The sequence below is a fragment of the Chiloscyllium punctatum genome, chromosome 40, assembly GCF_047496795.1.
Source record: "Chiloscyllium punctatum isolate Juve2018m chromosome 40, sChiPun1.3, whole genome shotgun sequence".
NCBI classification, from domain to species: domain Eukaryota; kingdom Metazoa; phylum Chordata; class Chondrichthyes; order Orectolobiformes; family Hemiscylliidae; genus Chiloscyllium; species Chiloscyllium punctatum.
This window is the reverse complement of record NC_092778.1, coordinates 8,183,597-8,203,004: the sequence shown is the minus strand read 5'-3', so window position 1 is coordinate 8,203,004 and position 19,408 is coordinate 8,183,597. Positions and strand designations below refer to the sequence as shown.

The window sequence follows — 19,408 nt, the reverse complement described above, 5'->3', positions numbered from 1 at the left end:
GTTTGTATGCTAGGAATAATGTTAACCCTTTCCAGCCCAGAACGCTGCAATCAGGCAAATATTTCCATGCTTATTGGCTGTCTACAATGGAAAACTGGCAATCTGTTTAAATGGTATGGTTAGCTAGCACCAGCAAAAAGGGAGTGGCTTGACCCACCTAGAATTTTTGTCCAGGAAGATAAAGAGAATGCATAAATACTTTATTTAATTAAGCATGAAAGTGGTTCTTCAGCTATGCAAAGTTAGAAAGCTTTAGACATTGTTATTGTGATAAAAAAAAGTATATATTATTATTGTTTGAGAACTTGAGGGCGTAGTTTTTAGTTTCATTTTAGATGTGTTCTGAGAGTAATATCAGGATGTCTGAAGATGTGTTTTCCCTACATGCCCATCCCACGTTGCTGTGGGTCTAGTCGCATACAATCCAGATAAGGTACATTACTTCCCCTTAAGTACATTAATGAACAGATGGGTTTTTCTGAAATTGACAGTGGTTTCATCATCATCATTAGATTCTTAATTCCACATTTTTATTGTATTCAAATTCCACCATCTGCTGTGGCAGGATTTGAACCCAATTCCCCAGAATGTTATCTGGGTCTCTGGATTAACAGTCCGGTGATAATACTACTAGACAGTCCCCTTGCCTAAGTAAGCAAGTATTATCTGAGAGAAAAGGGCTACAACAGCAAATGTTAGTTTAACTATATCTAAAACATCTAGGGGAGAAGAAAATACACCCCAACAGGTGTAGAGGTCAGTAAGAGAAAAGCTCTAGAAACAATGAACTTTTAGATGCCGGAGAAGAGGACATTCTACACGTGTCTCAGAAAGATACACCAACTAAAGATAATTGCATCAGGTGAACATGGAGGTTGTTTTAAACTAAACTGACTACAATTAGGCTAGCTTAAAAAGGAGGTTTAAAGTGGGGGTGAATGTGAATCTTCTCTGTGGTTTAAGTGTCCATAAGGTGGTTGTTGGGGTAAAAGGCTCGCATATATCACCTAACCCTGTTTGGCCTGGCAAGGTAGTATTGTTGCAACGTAAACAGTTTTGAAGGAAATGACTAATTTGTGAGGCCAGGTTATTCAAAAGTTGAGAGTCGACAATGCTTGTCTTGGACTGGAATCACACACAGGCCAGACTGAGTAAGGATTTCCTTCCCTAAAATAATGCTACTGAAGCCAGTGTTGAGTTTTTATGTCATTTTACCAGTTGCATGTTTCTGTTACCAGATTTTTCTTTTTAAACAGGTAGAGATTCTCTCACTCCCATTTTACAATTGGAATTCACATTCTCTAGTTATGAGCCTAGAACATTGTTTTCCAGTCCAGTAGCATAACCACTAGACCAGGGTATATCTGTGGGTGTTCAAGCCATTTCAACAAGTAATGAGGAAGGAAATATCAAACAGATAAACCTAATACACCCCTTGGAGTTACCGAATGGTAAGCAGGTGTAGAAACATTAGCTGATATTTTCTTCCCCTGGACTTTGAGAACAATTGCAGGACTACCATCACTACTCTGATAGAAATTGTTTATCTAGGATTTGAAATGAATCCTGTTTTGGGCGGCTAAGTGCCACTTTGCAAGATGATGTAATTAGTTTTTGGTGGACAGACAACTAAGTAATATAAAAGAACAACAAATTCATATAAGAATTTGGGGTCAGGTAAACACATGATGGATACAATTATATGAAATGGGATGGGAGGAGGCTGGTGCAGGGCAATGATTGTTTTACAATCTTTGGTACTCGGACAATAGAGGTGGGGAAAAATCTTTTGAACATTCGGTGTAATATTTCTATTTGTTTCTATTTATCTATAGTATTACAAAGGAACGGACTGAGGTCATAATTCAAGGAACAATGAGTCAGGATCCGAATGACCCAAGTGCCTTGTGGGAGGAATATGAGTTCAAATGTAAACCTGGTGATTTGAAGCGGAGACCATGTATTATTACTCCATACCATTACCGCCTTGATTGGCTTATGTGGTTTGCAGCATTCCAGGCAAGTGTTTTGTTGGGAGAGGCTGTTTAAATAGTCATTAAGGGCTGGACAAATCAAGCTATCATATTTATTTTCTAAGATCAAATATATTGATTAGTTCAAAAGTTAACATATTTTAAAACTTCAATAAAGAAAATCACACTGATAAGAATATTTGGGGATATGAACTGAGAAACCGCATTATTTTAAAATTATAGAATTACGAGTGCAACTTTCATAACATTTACTACCAATATCTTGCAGCATGAATGAGGTCAAGTAAAACGACCATATCCCCTACTTTTATCAAAAAATAAAGAAATTATCTACCTTAGCTTTAAAAGTGTTTACTGAAATAGCGCCAACTACTTCTCTGGGCAAGGAATTCCATAGATTAACTTCTTCTGGGTGAAGAAGTTCCTTCTCAGTTCAGTTCTAAACCTGCTTCCTCTAATCTTGAGGCTATGCCCTCTTGTCCCAGTCTCACGTACCAGTGGAAACGTTCTATCTATTTCTAGTTTATCGATTCTCTTAATAATTTTATATGTTTCAATAAGATCCCCCCTCATTCTTCTGAATTCCAATGAATATAATCCCAATCTACTCAGTCTTTCCTTATAAGCCAACCCCCTCAACTCCAGAATCAACCTAGTGAACCTCCTGTGCACCCCCTCCTGTGCCAGGAGACCAAACCGCACACAGTATTCCAGGTGTGGCCTCACCAGCACCTTGTATAGCTGCAACATAACCTCCCTGCTTTTAAACTCAACCCCTTTAGCAATGAAGGACAAAATTCCATTTGCCTTCTTAATTACCTGTTGTACCTGCAGACCAACCTTCTGCGATTCATGCACAAGGACACCCAGGTCCCGCTGCAATTCAGCATGCTGCAACTTTTTACCATTCAAGTAATAATCTACTTTGCTGTTACTCCTACCAAAATGTATGACTTCACAGTTACTAACATTGTATTCTATCTGCCAGACCTTTGCCCACTCACTCAATGTCTATATGTTCCTCTGCAAAGTTTCACAATTCTCTGCACACTTTGCTCTGCCACTCATCTTAGTGTCATCTACAAATTTTGACAACGTACACATGGTCCCTAACCCCAAATCATCTTTATAAATTGTGAATAATTGTGGTCCCAACACCGATCACTGAGACACACTAGTCACTGATTGCCAAGCAGGATAGCACTCATTTATCCCCATTCTTTGCTTCTTGTCAGTCAACCAATTCTCTGTCCACACTAATACTTCACTCCTAACACCATGCATCCTTATCTTATGCAGCAGTCTCATATGTGGCACCTTGTCAAAGGCCTTTTGGAAATCTAGGTACACTATATTCACTGGGTTCCCGTTGTCCACCTAGCTTGAAATGTCTTCATAGAATTTCAAAAGATTGGTGAAATATGACCTGCCCTTCATGAACCCATGTTGCATCTGTAAATTGCGGCAATTTATTTCGAGAATCCCTGCTATTTCTTCCTTGATTTTAGACTCAAGCATCTTCCCCACTATACAGGTTAAGGTGACTGGTCTATAAATCCCCATCTTTTGTCTACCTCCCTTTTTAAACAGTGGCGTCACATTTGCTATTTTCCAATCTGCTGGGACTGCCCCAGAGACCAGCGAATTTTGGAAAATTACCACCAGTCCACCTGCTATTTCTCCCACTACCTCTTTTAGCACCCTGGGATGCATTCCATCAGGGCCAGGAGACTTACCTATCCTTAGCTTCAATAGCTTACCAAACACTAACTCTTCCATAACATTAATTGTTTCCAGGTCCTCCCATACCTTTGTCTCTTTGTCACTTACTGGCATGCTATTAGTCTCCTCTTCTGTGAAGTCAAATTCAAAATACCTGTTGAATGCCTCAGCCATTTCATCATATCTCATAACTGACTGTCCCATTTCATCCTCTAAAGGACCGACATTTACTTTAGCCACTCTTCTTTGTTTTATATATTGACAGAAACTTTTGCTATCTGTCTTTATATTCTGTACTAGTTTTTTTTTCTCATACTCTATCTTATTTTTGTTTATAGCTCTTTGTATTGCTTTCTATTGACCTTTAAAGTTTTTCCAATCTTCTAGATTTCTGTTGTTTTTGGCCACTTTGTATGCCTTCTCTTTCACTTGATAGCCTGCCTTATTTCCTTAGACACCCCCTGGCAGCTTACCCCTCCTCTTACAGTCCTTCCTCCTCGCCGGAATATACTTTTGCTGAGCACTTTGAAAAATTTCTTTGAAGGTCCTCCACTGCTCGTCAACTGTCGCACCATAAGGTCTCTGTTTCCTGTCTACTTTAGCCAGGTTCTCCCTCATTCTATCATATTCAAGCACAGGGCCCTAGTATTGGATTTTATCTTCACACTATCCAGCTTTATTTTAAATTGAACCATACTGTGATCACTCCTTCCAAGAGGATCCTTCGCTATGAGATCATTAATTATTCCTGTCTCATTACAAACGACCAGATCTAGGATAGCTTGCTCCCTCATCGGTTCCATTACATGCTGTTCAAGAAAACTATCACAGATACACTCCATGAACTCCTCCTCAAGGCTACCATGACTGAGCTGGTTCGACCAATCTACTTTTTTTTTAGATTAGCTTACTTTAGATTAGCTTGCTTACAGTGTGGAAACTTGCAGATTAAAATCCCCCATGATGATAGCCGTACCATTTTTGCAGGCATTAGTTATTTCCTTGTTTATTGCCTGGCCTAATGTGATGTTATTATTTGGTAGCCTATAGACTACGCCAATCAGTGACTTTTTCTTCTTGGAATTCCTAATTTCCATCCAAATGGATTTGACCTCCTGCTCCATAGAACCTATATCACCTCTCAGCACCGCCCTGGTGTCATCCTTGAATATCAGAGCACACCACCTCCCTTGCATTCCTGTCTGTCCTTCTGAATAGTCTGGTACCCCTGAATCTTTAATTCCCAGTCATGACCATTCTGCAACCATGTCTTCGAGTTGGCTCCCAGACCATATTCATTCACGATGATTTGTGACGTTAACTCATCAACCTTCTTATGAATGCTATGAGCATTCACGTAAAGTGCCTTTCTGCTAGCTTTCTTACTGTCATGATTCACAACATCTCTAATATCTCCTGAGTTATCCTTCCTTTTTGTTTCTTTCATAGTCTGTCTTGAACTTAAACCCTCCTGCATATATGCTAACCTGCTGCTAACCTTTTCACTTGTCACCGTACTTCCTGTTGCTTTCCCTTTCCCCTCCCCGTGACTCACAAGTTTAAAGTCCTAGTGACTGCTCAATTTATCCTTTTTGCTGGAACACTGGTTCCAGACGGGTTCAGATGGAGACCGTCCCATCAATACAGATCCTCCTGTTCCAAAACTGATGCCAGTGCCCCATGAAATGGAACCCCTCTTTCCCATACCATTCCCTTAGCCACGTGTTTTCTTCCCTAATTTTCTTATCCTTAAGCCAATTTGCACGTGGCTTGGGCAGTAATCCGGAGATTATGACCCTTGAACACCTGTTCCTTAATTTCATTCCAAGTGCTCGATAATGCCCAAACAGGTCCTCCATCCTACCCTTGCCTATGTTGTTCGTCCCAACATTATCTGGGTCTCTGGATTTAACAGTTCAGTGATAATGCCACAAGGCTGTCACCCCCTCTGTGCATTTGAGTGGTATTATGACAACAGATCAGAAAACCAACATTTCAGATCCTCAAGTGCCCTCGATCTAAGTTTTAAAGGTTGTCTCTTTGTACCTAAGAATCTGTACATCTGTACTGTAGTTCCGCATGGCTTCACCACTCCCTATCTCTGTAACTTTTTCCTCCAAAATGTTTGCGCTCCTCTAATTCTAGTATTTTCCCACCTCTGATTTTAATTACTCTAGCACTGCTTGCTGATGATACTTATATCTACGAACTTCTGTCCCTAACCTTGCTTGTGCCTCTCTCTTCATCCTAAGGTGGTCCTTAAATCTTATCTCTTTGACAAAGGTTCAGCTGTCTTGATATTTCTTATGTCTGTCTTATGTGGTTCTGTGTATTATTTTAAATACTCATCAGTTCAAATGCATTTGTCAAATGTAAGTTGATTTTTGTTAAACATACTAACACTATCTTAATTTAAAAGCTCCTAAATCTATCGGCTTGTTTCATTTTCCTTCAGTTTCTATACATTTTTCTTATGCCTTCCTTTGTCCTAAAAACCTGAGCTGGTGCTACTATTGCCAGACACCCCAAGCAGTTCAAACCCAAGTCGTATTGGAACAGAAAGAGACCATTCAGCCCCGCAAACCTGCTCCACTGGATCACATCCAATCTGCAGCTCACTGAAATGTTTGGATTCTACTGCACGTATTTCTAAATAGATTGATGGATTCAGAAATATCAGTATTTGCAAACTAGTTTTAAAATCAAAAATCACAATCAACTGTTAATCTTCTTGAGGGAAAAATTACTGAAAAATGAAATTCTGCACACGAGGTAATTTAATAATGACAAATTCACAAGTCAGTGTATGTATTTACAACTATTTCAACTATCCCAGTATGTGCAATGTTTTGTTGTGCCTAACTGTTCTAACTGAGGTTTAGTAATAACTCCAAAGATGATTTTACTTTATGTAACATGGTGGTAATGTGGAATACATTGAGGAAATGACAAAAATATCATTGTAAAGGGAAATATATATTATGCTTAGCAGTATTTTAAACTTCTGACCCAGTCTTAACCTTCACCTGAGAAGGCTGGAGTACTCTAGTGTACACAGTATGCAAAAAATTGCATAATAATAACTTCATATTTCTTAAATAAACTGACCAGGTGACATATTGTGTCTCAGACTAAGATGATCCAAAACCTCTTGGCAAGAAGTATATTTTCTGTCACTTCTGGATCTGACAGGGCATCTTTCTATAAACTATGTTCAGCACCTGACACTTTATTTCACCAATTGCTTCTGAAATTTTTTTTCCAAATGTTTACATGATTGATGTCCTATCCTAAAAAAAACTGTGCTGATTAATGGTCTTGGCATCTGTCAGTGAATGACAACTTCTTACATGTCATTTGTTTTATTATACACCAGACTGAAGGTTTTAAGTGAGGGGAAAGTCAGAAGTTCAAGGCAAGTGTGTTGAAACCATTAACAAAACACAAGTTCAGGTATTAAGTATACTGCTTATAAGGAAATGTTCTTTAAAAAATATTTTTTCTTGTGCACATTTGTCTCTGGATGCAAGGATAAATATATTTTTATTTTACTTTTGTTTTAATGTTTCTTTTGATATGCAATTTTTATGTGAATTACTGCATGTTGCTTTATGTAATAGTGAGAGAGTGCTACAGTGCTAAATATTTGGCCTTTCACATGAGGTGTAAAGTCAGTCTGCCCTCTCAGATGAATATAAATGATTTCATGGCATTTTCTTGTTTAAATAAATTCTGTAAGTTTAATTTGAAGGAGCTACATGGAGTAACTCTATTATCCTCACTAATATTTACCTTCAATTAGAGTCATAGAGATGTACAGCATGGAAACAGACCCTTTGGTCCAGCTCTTTCATGCAGACCAGATATCCTAAATTAATCTAGTCCCATTTGCCAGCATTTGGCCCATATCCCTCTAAACTCTTCCTATTCATACATCCAATCAGGTGCCTTTTAAACATTGTAATTGGACCAGCCTCCACCACTTCCTCTGGCAGTTCACTCCATTAACACACCACCTGCTTGTGAAAAAGCTGCCCCATTGGTCCTTCTTAAATCTTTGCCCCTCGCCTTAAACCTATGCCTTATAATTATGGACTCATCTACCATGAGGATGAGCTTGTCTATTTATCCTAACCATGCCCTTCATGATTTTATAAACCTCTATAAGGTCACCCCACATCCTCTGATGCTCCAGAGGAAATAGCCCCAGCCTATTCTGCCTCTCCCAATAGCTCAAGCCTTTCAAACCTGGAAGCATCCTTGTAAATCTTTTCTGAACACTTTCAACTTTCACAACATCATTCCTATATCAGGGACACCAGAATTGAACACACTAATCCAGAAGTGGCCTAGCTAATGTCTGTAATTATTCTCATTAAAATAGATTATCTGGTCGTCATTACATTGTTGGTTGTGGAACCTTGCATGGCACAAATTGGCTGTTGCTTTTTCCTAAATTTCAACAGTGACACCACTTCAAACATACTGCATTATCTGTAAAATACTTTGGGAAGTCCTGAGATTGTGAATGGTATATAAATGCATGCCTTTCTTTAGCAGGTTAATTTGTCATTTATCTCAAACTATGACCAAGCACACTGTCACTCTAATCCTTTTACATAAATTAAATATATTTTTCCCAGTTAACAAGATCACCAATTATATATCTTATTAGGATTTACCAACCAAGTTTGTTAACAAACATAATTTGGTTTATTATCAAATCAGATCTATTCAATAAAGATACAATAATTGGTTCATATAGTAATATAGAAGTGTACATGTCATCCCTCAAAATATCCCCACAGTACATGCACAAATGCAAGTATGAACTTCAGGAAAAATTGGATTTCTCCGCAAAATAACGTGCAACAAAATAACTTTGGCTAATGGCTAACTCTTGAAACAAAAAAAGGTAAGGTTTATAAAAATCTGAAGTTTCTTGCTGTGATGTTCTAGCAAATGCTGTCAAGTCACTATCAATGCATAGTTGTTTGGAGTCTTTCAAAACTAGCTTGCTCAGGAATTACAATGTTGAGAAGTTTCTCTAATTACTCTTAAAGAAGCATGAATTCGTTTCACCCTGAACTCAACAAAAGGATTCTTTCAGAAATAGAAGGGATCAGCTGGGCACCATTTCCTTGCAGGTTCTTGTCTCTGACCAATTTCAGGTATCAAGGCACTATCCAACCAGTCACTGTTCAAAACCACCTTCAGGGGATACAGCAAAGCAAACCACTGTCACCAGTAAAGTGACTTCAAGGAAGCCTTGTTTTAAAAATAACTCACATGTCCACATTAGCCTTTCAACGATATCGTTTAAAGAAACCAGTCCAGGTACTTTCACAAAATTTGAAATAAGCCCGTTTTTCCACAGTGCTTTAAAGAAATATTAAAGGTGAAGTGGTTTTGTAACAACTACTACTCATAATCTGACAGCAGCAGTTCATGGTGTGACAATGATTACTTTTAAATAAAAATATTCTTTGAATTTTGAATAAAAATAAAAATCTTAAACTGCTATGAAACATTTGGGGACACGATGATTGGGAAAGTGCCAAAGCAAAGCAAGTTCTCTGTTTGCTTTCTTTCTCACGAAAATTTCACTTCCTTGTTTGTTCTTTCTTTCCTTCTCCCACTCTTATATACAATGTTGTATTGACCTTCTACAGGGAAACTTAAGCCTGATTATACATAGCTAACTTTCCAAACTGCAATAGATTTTCAGTGTAATAAAACATAGAACTGGAACATATATGCTGGAAATCTGAAACAGAAATTGCGGGAGAAACTGAGCAGGTTGGGCTGTGTATGTGGAGAGAAAGCAGAGTTAATCTTTCAAGTCCTTGTAGATGATAGACAGACTTGGAAGAGTCAGGAGAAGAACTGAGGTGTTCTTCATTGAAGAATTACCAGTCTCTGACGTGCCGATATAGCCACACTATTTATAGGCTGATCTAGTTATGCTTCTGGTCAGTGGCAATCCTATCACCACTATCCTTCTCCTTTACCAGCCTCACCCCACCCAAAATATTGATATTGGAACTTCAGTAAAGATAATACCATTGAACATCAAGGGGAGTTCACTGGATTGTCTTTTGTTGGAGATGGTTATTTCTTGGAACTTGAGTGATGAGAAATGGTATTTGTTATATAGTAGTGCAAACCTGAATGTTATTGAGGTCTTGCATTCAGGCATGGATTTTTTCAGTAATTGAGCAGTTGCATACTATGTAATCAATCACATCATATTGTTGGGTTAGAGATGTGATTAAAACAGCTGATGGCAACTATTTTATTCATATATTTCAAGATGATCCACCAAAATACATGGAGATCAAGGAGTAATAAGTTGCAACACTACAGGGTTGTTTGTCAATGAGTCACCTCCTCCATTATAGATTCTTAGATTTATCTGTACCTTAATTATGCTAAATAATTGTGCTGCCTCTCTTAAATCTTCTCATCTAAGGTTGGGCTGTATTTTAATATGGGACTTTATTTCAAATTTTGTGAAAATTTAGTTCATGGTTTATGTGGTTTAGAATATAATTTTCAGTATTGGGAACTAAAGTTAACTCTAAATAAATGGAAGCAAATACAGAAACAAATAAGCTTTCTGATGTAAGTGCAACTCAAGCTAGCTTATGTTTGTTATACTTAAAAACTAACCTTTTTTTGTTTTGCAAGGTCAGAGGTAATAATAATAAAAGCCATGAACCATGAACGATCCCTTTCTAAAGTTACAATGAAGCCAGGAAGTCTGGTGAAAGAGTCAGGAAACTCCAGTAGAAGTATAAATTAATTTTACAAGTTTCAGAATCAAAATGTTGTGTTGAACGAAGGATAATTCATGTGCATTCTTATTTGGGTGATTCCAAAGTACGCTATATTGCGTAGAGGTAGTGATTTAATATGGAGCCTTGGTTTGAAGCTTCATTTGTTTAACTTATTTGTGCATATTTGCTGACAGAAACAAACAAGTTAGGTCTGTATTTTAAGAGAAATTCATTTGGAAGATTTGGTCTAGCTTACTGTTCGAAGAGGAGTGGATTGTTTTCCCAAATGTTAATGGAAGTGTCCCGTTACGATTTGTACATTACAGAATTTCTGGAATATTAAGGAGAGTTAAAATAAATTATAGAGGGCTGTGGCATACCTTTTCCTTTGGTCATGGGAAAAGTCAATGATTTTTCAAGAACTTTTAAGGTTTGTGAACTATTGGGAAATAAATGTAAAACTGCACATATAGTCTAAATCCTCATAAGCTATTGTATTATGTTAGGGATGCTTGCTTCGTTTAATTCTGCTTTATATATACAATTATGTTGTCATTTTAATTAAAAGGCACTAATTCTTGTGGCATAATTGTTGGGTGTTTGCATTCATTTTTTAAACATTAATGGTCCTCAATAGGATCATAAACAATCCATACATGGGCCATTAAATGACAACAAACTAGATTGGAAAATGGTTATACTCAACAAGGAACTGGATTTTGCTTCACATGTGAATATTGTGGAAATGTTCTGGCTACTGAAGTCCTGTGTGATTTGTAGGGTGTTGTAATACATAGCAACAGTGCAGCCCTGAGCCATCTCTTTAAAACAGCTTCCATTTGTTTAACATTTTAAATGCAAATGTGTTTTAATTCCATGTCTTCTTGCTCTCCAATGGTCCAATATGACCATTTCCAAGTAACTAATTAAAACAACCTGGAGCTGTTTTCAAGTCCGTGTAGTGTGATTTGCACAACTCAGTATTAACTACCTTGGTCATGCTAGAATTGTATGTTTGTGAAAATGAATCTTACATATTATTGTTGTATTTAAATTGAATGAAAACCCTTCTGGGGTATATTTGTGTTTTGGCCAGGTATATTTGCTTTAGAACAGTATATAATTCAGTTTGCTTGAGGTGTTCTGTTTCACTTGTAGTCCATGGTATAGTTGCTGTACTATGCCCCTGGGCTTCCATTCATTGTCTGCCCAGGTTTGGAATCTCACTGTAGCTGGCATTCAATGTGGTAAAAACTGACAGCACTTCAAACTGACTCATTTGCTGGAACATGCTTTGAGGTTTTGACAGATGTATGTTAATGCAAGTTCATTATTGTATTACAAAATCAAATACTGTAAAAGTTGAAAAGTATCGCTAGATTTTTGCCTTTACTGCTCTTGATCTGTTCATTGAGAACTGTCAACTTGATATTGGCAATTTTAATTTCCCTGCTCACCTCGTCCACTCTAACCTGTCTCCATCTCACCTTGCTGTACTCTGTTCTCTCAGGTATAATCCTGACTTTGTTATTAAACCTACTGACAAGGGTGGTGCAGTTATCATCTGACATACTGATCTCAAACTTGCAAAGACTGAGCATCAACTCTCAGACACTTTTTCCTATCTCCCTCTGACCACAATCCATCACTGAACTTGAAGCCATTATTTCTCAGACTGTCAATGACCACATCTCCTCTGGAGGTCTTCCTTCCATAGCTTTCCACATTATAGTCCCTCATCCACATGTATCCCATTTCTACTTTCTTCCTAAAGTCCGGAAACTGAATTGCACTGACAGACCTATTATATCACCCTGTTCCTGCTCACTGAGATTACTTTTTCCTATCTTAACTCTGTTTTTCTCTTCTTGTCCAGTTTCTTCCCACCTGTATTTGTGATTCTTCTGGTGTGCCATATTGTTTCAGCAATATTCAGTTTCCTGGCCCTAGCAACCATCTCATCACTATGGACAAAAAAAATCTCTTCATCACCTATCATGATTGTCTGCGAGCTCTCCATTTCTCCACTGTATGCAGGCCTAAACAATCCTAATCCATTAATTCCACTTGGCTGAGTTTATTCTATTATTGAACAATTTCACCCTTAACATTTCTCACTCCATCAAATAAGTGGCGTGGCTGTGGGTACTTGGATGGGCTCCAGAAATGCCTGTCTTTTTGCACGTTATGTGATACATTCTTTGTTCTAGGCCAGCTTGGACACCCCTCCCACTAGAGTTTTTCCAGTAAGTCAATGATTGTACTGGTAGAATTTCTGGCTGTCTTCCAGAATCAGAAAATTTGTCAGTTACTTACAGTTTCCCTCATTTTCACATGATCAATCTTTGACTCTTCCTTTTCTTTACAAACTCAACGACTTCCACAACTATTTCAACAACACCACCTGTTTTCTGTAAGATCTCCATTCTATGCTTTCAGTTTTTCTGTCTCAGTCATATCTGTTTTGGTAATGCTACCTTCCACAATGGTGCTTTGGACATGTCTTCCTTTTTCTCAACTGACAATTTCTCACCTATTGTGAGTTGCAGGAGCCTCAATCATGTCTGATTCATTTCCCTTACTTCTACCCTTATCCTTCCCCTCCCTCCCAGAACCAAAGTGGGTCTCCCCTGCTCCCACATTTTCCCTACTAGCCTCCATATTGAAAGAATCATTTACTGCATCCGCTGCACCCGGTGTGGCCTCCTATACATTGGGGAGACAGGCCACCTATTTGCGGAACGTTTCAGAGAACACCTCTGGGACACCCGCACCAACCAACCCAACCGCCCTGTGGCTTAACTCTTTAACTCCCCCTCCCACTCCGCCAAGGACATGCAGGTCCTTGGCCTCCGACGCCTGGAGGAAGAGCGCTTCATCTTCCGCCTATGAACCCTCCAACCACACAGGATGAATGCAGATTTCTCCAGCTTCCTCATTTCCGCTTCCCACCTTATCTCAGTCCCAACCCTCAGACTCAGCACCGCCTTCTTGACCTGCAATCTTCTTCCCGACCTCTCCGCCCCCACCCCTTCTCCGGCCTATCACCCTTATCTTAACCTCCTTCCACCTATCACATTCCCAACGCCCCTCCCCCAAGTCCCTCCTCCCTATCTTTTATCTTAGCTTGCTTGGTACATGCTTATGAAGAAGGGCTTATGCCTGAAATGTCATTTCTCCTTCTCCTTGGATGCTGCCTGACCTGCTGCACTTTTTCAGCAACACATTTTTCAGCTCTGATCTTCAGCATCTGCAGTCCTCACTTTCTCCAAGAATCATCCTCTCCCTTCTCCACCACTTCCGGTATGATTCTGCCATCAAACATGGCGGCACGGTGGCTCAGTGGTTAGCACTGCTGCCTCAAAGCGCCAGGGTTCCAGGTTCAATTCCCGCCCCAGGCAACTGTCTGTGTGGAGTTTGCACATTCTCCCCGTGTCTGTGTGGGTTTCCTCCGGGTGCTCCGGTTTCCTCCCACTGTCCAAAGATGTGCAGGTTAGGTGAATTGGCCATGCTAAATTGCCTGTAGTGTTAGGTGCAGGGTAAATGCAGGGGAATGGGTCTGGGTGGCTTGCTCTTCAGAGGGTCGGTGTGGACTTGTTGGGCCGAAGGGCCTGTTTCCACATAGTAGGAAATCTAATCTAAAATCTTGCCTTCCTCGCTTAGCATTCCCAAGGGACCATTCCCTCTTCAACACTCTGATCTATTCTTCAGTTGTCCCCCGATCTCATTCCTGTCCCATGGTGCCTTCCAATGCAATTGTAGAAGGTGTTATAGTTGCTCTTTTACTTCCTCCATCCAGACTTATACTACTTACAAGTCAGTTTGCTGTATACACAGTTCACTGCAGAAGAGTCACATCAGACTCAAAATGTTAACCCCTTTGCTGAGTTTTGCCTGTGTTTTCTGTTTTATTTCAAATTTCCAACATCCATAGTAGTTTTCTTTTATTATTATAAAACTTGCAGTCTTTGTTTAACTCTCATCTGCACCATGTAAATGGCTGTGCCACTTTTATAACAATTAGGCTTGGCTCTACATTTCATATTAAAAAAATTCAACCGTTAATGGGGATGAACTCTCCAAATCTCAGCTCTGAACCTCCAAACTGTTACATATTTTCAATTTTCCAGTACACTCTGGGACTGTCATCTAGTCATATCACCGGTGCTTGTAATCTTTCGGTTCAGAACAGCATTTATTCTCTCTTAAAGGTACAGTACACACCTTCAACTTCATAACACTTTATTCACTCTTCCTTTTCTTAGCTCCTCATGTTTGTCTTCCTACTGCTGCTTCTCCATGTAAACATTTTCTTTCTTTGAGTATTTTTTTTTGTCTTGCATTTTCTCTCACTGTCTTTTTCACTCCTGTCACGTTTCGTTTCATCTCCCATTCAACTCATCATTCCTTGAATCCCTGCTGCCTCTCAGATTCTAGATAATAAGCAGTCTGCAATGTTGAAGCAAAATAGTTGCCAAAATTATCGAAGAAAATAAGCAATTCTGGAGAATTTGGCACCCATGTGCTTAGTTTCCTTGTGTCATTGGAAAGCCTTTAGAAACTGACATGGGAAATCCTTTATATATTAGTTTGTTGACAATAAAGTTCACTAGAAGGCAGTAAAAATCACTGTAAAGAGGATGATACAGTTGTGGATGGAGCACGATGCTTGTGACAGGAACTAAAGGAAGGTGCAGGACAAAGTAATGGCCTTTATTTATGAATTACTGGAACTCTAAGTTGAAATTTTCTCTGTGGCAAATTTTTTCAGTTTTATATGCCAAGGTTAGATCGGCTAGGAAATATTTGCATTGATAAAGTTTCTACATCAGATGTACTTAATTTAATAAATTAAACTGCAATTAATTGCATAAAACACATACCATTTGGCCCTGCTGGTCAAAGGGCAGGCTTATGCTTCAAAAAAGCCTGTTTCCTTTGTCTAGTGTCTAATTTCCCTTTATGTGCAGCATCTATAGGTAGCAATCAGTTCCACCTTCTCACCACTGTAATGGTCTTTTGAACTCTTGTGATGTATTTTTAGCAGACGGAGAGGCATCTTGATCCAAGCCAAGATAATGTGAAATAACCAGAACCAAAATGGGAATCCAGTATTGTTGTTTGACACATTTTATTAGATGAGAGAAGAGGAGGATACTTTACATTTAAATCTCTTCATTCTGGCCATGTTTGCACCAAGAATGAAGGCCTTAAGTGGAAAGGGTAACAAACTCCCACTGACCTGCTATATACCAAAGGGAGTAAAAAGAAATCATGGGGCAAGAGTTCTACTATTTATTTTGTAAATTATTTTAAATTTTGCTACAAATGGGAAAAAATGTAAATTTTATCTCTGTGTCGTTTGCTTGGAGTAGTTAACCTGTTAGCCCAAGTGTACACACCAAAAATGTTGTCTGTGTTTTTCCTTGGCATGAAGGTACTTCTTCGTAAGTACAGATGTGGACGTAGAGCATCAACCCTTGCAAGTTCTTGTAATGCCTGTTAATTCAATCAACCCATTAAACAAAGCATTGGATTGATTCTTGATCAAACAATAGTTAAACAGTCTGGATTTGAAATAGAGAAAGGGAACATTTCTCATAATCATTACTTACAAAGGACAGTATAGACTTTCTTCATTAATGTGTTTTTTATGTCACATTATTAATTTTTCATCTCTACTGTTATTTACAACAAAATACCGTGAGGTAAAATTTCATTTGTCAAATATGTTCCTGGTATAATGTTTACTACAATGTGCAAGAGGACAATTTCTATCCCTTCCATGTCACCAGCTTATGTGGTTCATTAAATTTCTTTTTGGTAAAATAAGCTTTGAATCACAACGTGCTACCTACAATGAATGGACAGTTTGGACATTTATAGAATTCAATGACTCAAGGTAAGGGCAAAGAGTTCATGCCAAGTTTCTGTTTACATTGTCAATGACTCACAGATGTTTATGACCCCTGCAATTTTTTTTCAGTTTTGCAGTCCCATTTAGTAGACTTACTGAAAACTTTCTCAAGGCAGCTGTCCCTTTGATGCTAATCTTTGATTGTCAGTCTTGGCTGATGTGCGTAGGTGTCAACCGATGTGCAGTCTATCTGCTGAAGTCATTGCTGCTATTTGTAAGATACTGTTGTGGTTTACCAATTTCATTTATGAAAATGAATATTATGCATTAAAATTTCTTCCGTATTTGCTGTGCAGTATCCTGGCAGAACAGGATCATTTGGCCATTACAGGACCGTACAAATTTTCATTTCCCTTGATAAACCAGTTTGCCAGTCAAATAGTGAAAACAAAAATGGCCTCCAAAGTATCCTGAGGTATATACAACCATTTTTTGTTAAAATCATAAAATGATACAGAACTGAAAGAGGACATTCAGCCCACCATATTTTTTTAGTAAATATAGCATCATCTAAGTGAATTGGACGAAAAGCCGGTTTTTGAAAAGGTGATAATTTTGAGCTGGAGTGTGAAATCATGGTAACAGCATTGGCCAACTTTGAAGGTGAAAAATAGGAAATTGGTGACAGCTTATTTCTTACTAATGAAATCAAACAACTTGTTGAGACTTAGGAGATTTTGAAAGTCATTTCCAAGTATGAAAAAATAGTTGTACCAAAAGTTGATTGCCCTAAGCTGTAAAATGCAAAATAACAAAGACGTTATAGATTGTAGCCACTTTCAGTCTCCTGTTTGAGATGACTTCATTTCTTTTTGCACCAGATGTTATTGGTGATCTGATGATCTGCTACTAGACCTCTGTTCATGTCAACTGAAGTTGCAGTGAATCGGCTGCTTTGATAATGTATTTCCTTTCCTTTAAGGAAATACCTTAATACCATTCAATTACAAAGACTATTGTAAATATTTTGCATTAGAAATTATATCAACTCATGATAGTATTTCTGAGCAAGATAATTTGTAGGCCCTGAATCTCAGGTGGAAATGAAAACACTCTAAGGCATATTTTTAAGGAGACCAAGGGAGTTCAGCTCAGAGGTTTGGCCAATATATGTTGCTTATCAAACTGAAATTAATTGAAGAAGCAGGTTATCTTATTGTTTTCTTTGTAGGAGCATGCTCTGCAGAAGTTGGCTGCTGTATTTCTCAAAATTACAAGAGTGATTTCACTTGAAAAGTACTTAATTTGCTGTTTATGATGTTGTGAAGTATTGAAAGGCTCTGCATAAATCAAAGGTTTCATTTTGTCTTCTGTTTTAACATATGTTTCCTCACATGGACATTGTAACAATACTAGCTGAATTGTCTCCATCCCTTTGGAAACATTCATGTTTTGCTATTGCAAATTAGTACTTCTTCTCTGTGGCTAGTACTACAGGTGAATATAGTTTAAATTTGGTGTGTTTTGAAGAAAAAGAAGCAAATGTGGCAAATGGCAAAAAGGCAAATGGGGTTGCATAGTAGAGGTGGCTTGGGAGTTTGCAGGGTGTCTGAGTATGATGTGGACTCCAATCTAAGACATGCTCATGTTTCTCAGATTTCCAGGTACACACATCTGTCAACCATTAGGTTCCTCAGTTTAGATGTGCTTTCAGAAATTTCGACTTGGGAGGATGTATTGAGAAATATTCAAACTATTAGTTTGGAATTTGTGCCATTGTGTTAAAACCCATTTATTTAGATGTAATTTTCTTTAGCTTATGTAAGACTTCCAATTCCAAATCATTTATTTTTCATTTAATTTTCTTTTGCCAAATTTCTATTGAAAACTGATCTGTGCATGGCTATTGCTGGATCAGCAGCAGTAGAATAATTAAATTATTCCAGCACTGAAAGAGCCCATTTGGCCTGATGTACTGTTCTGTACAATAGCAATTTAACTTGTTGCACAACCCAGTCCTGTCTCTGAAGTCTTGCCTTTTTTTTCAGGTACTTATCAAATTTTCTTTTGAAAGCCTAATTTAATCTGCTTTAAATGCACTCTCAGCCAATGCATTTCAGAGCCAACCATTTACTTAGTGTGCAAGTTCCTTATGTCATCATCTGTTACTTCCCCATTTAGCTCTGTCCTCAGGTTCTTTACCCTTTCGTCAATGGGAAAGATTTCTTTCCTTTATTCTGACTATGCACTTTTGAACATTTCTATCAAATCTCCCCACAACCGTCTGTGAGGAGACCGATGATAGCTTTTCCAGTCTATTTATGTCTCATCCTTGGAACTCTATCATAGAATCCTTACAGTGGAAAATGGGCCATTCAGCCCATCGAGGCCACAATGACCCTCCAAAGAGAATCCCATCCCATCCCTGTAACCCTATATTTCCCATGGCTAATTCACCTAACCTGCATACCCTGGACTTAATGGTAATTTAGTATGGCCAATCCACCTCACAGGAATATCTCCGAACTATGGAAGGAAACCGGAGCACCTGGAGGAAACCCACGCAGACATGGGGAGAATATGCAAACTCCACATAGCCAGCTGCCTGAAGGTGGAATTGTACCAGATTCCCTGCTGCTGGGAGGCAGCAGTGCTAACCACTGAGCCACCAAGCCGTCCCATACTTTGCCATTACATTCTCCATCCACTCTAATGTCTTCACATTCCTGATAAAGTTCACTGTCCAGTGGCTCATCATCATTTTCTTACTTTGTTCATAAAATCCCAGAGCCTACTCACCTTTCACAACTTTCTCAATGTGTCCTGCCAACGAAATGTGCCCATATACATTGGATGTATTTGATCCTGCACTCCCTTTAGAATTATATATCTTATATTTTATATTGCCTTTCCTCATTCTTCTTCAAAAATTTATCGATGGTATGAGGTAGAGGGTGTGACTTGTACAGAGCAACCTCGATTATCCGAAAACCAATTATCCGAAAATTGGATTATCCAAAGGATAATCTTGAGGTCCCGATAGCAACATTACATCA

The 19,408-nt window shown here is 38.5% G+C and overlaps 1 protein-coding gene across 1 annotated transcript in view; it reads left to right on the top strand.

The window, feature by feature from the left end:
- The window catches only part of lmf1 (lipase maturation factor 1), a 492,498-nt gene that overhangs the window by 436,730 nt on the left and 36,360 nt on the right, over positions 1 to 19,408 (top strand). Inside the window, exon 7 of the mRNA XM_072559267.1 lies at positions 1,836 to 2,019. Within this exon, the coding sequence (XP_072415368.1) occupies positions 1,836 to 2,019 (184 nt within the window). The remainder of the gene's footprint in view (positions 1 to 1,835; positions 2,020 to 19,408) is intronic.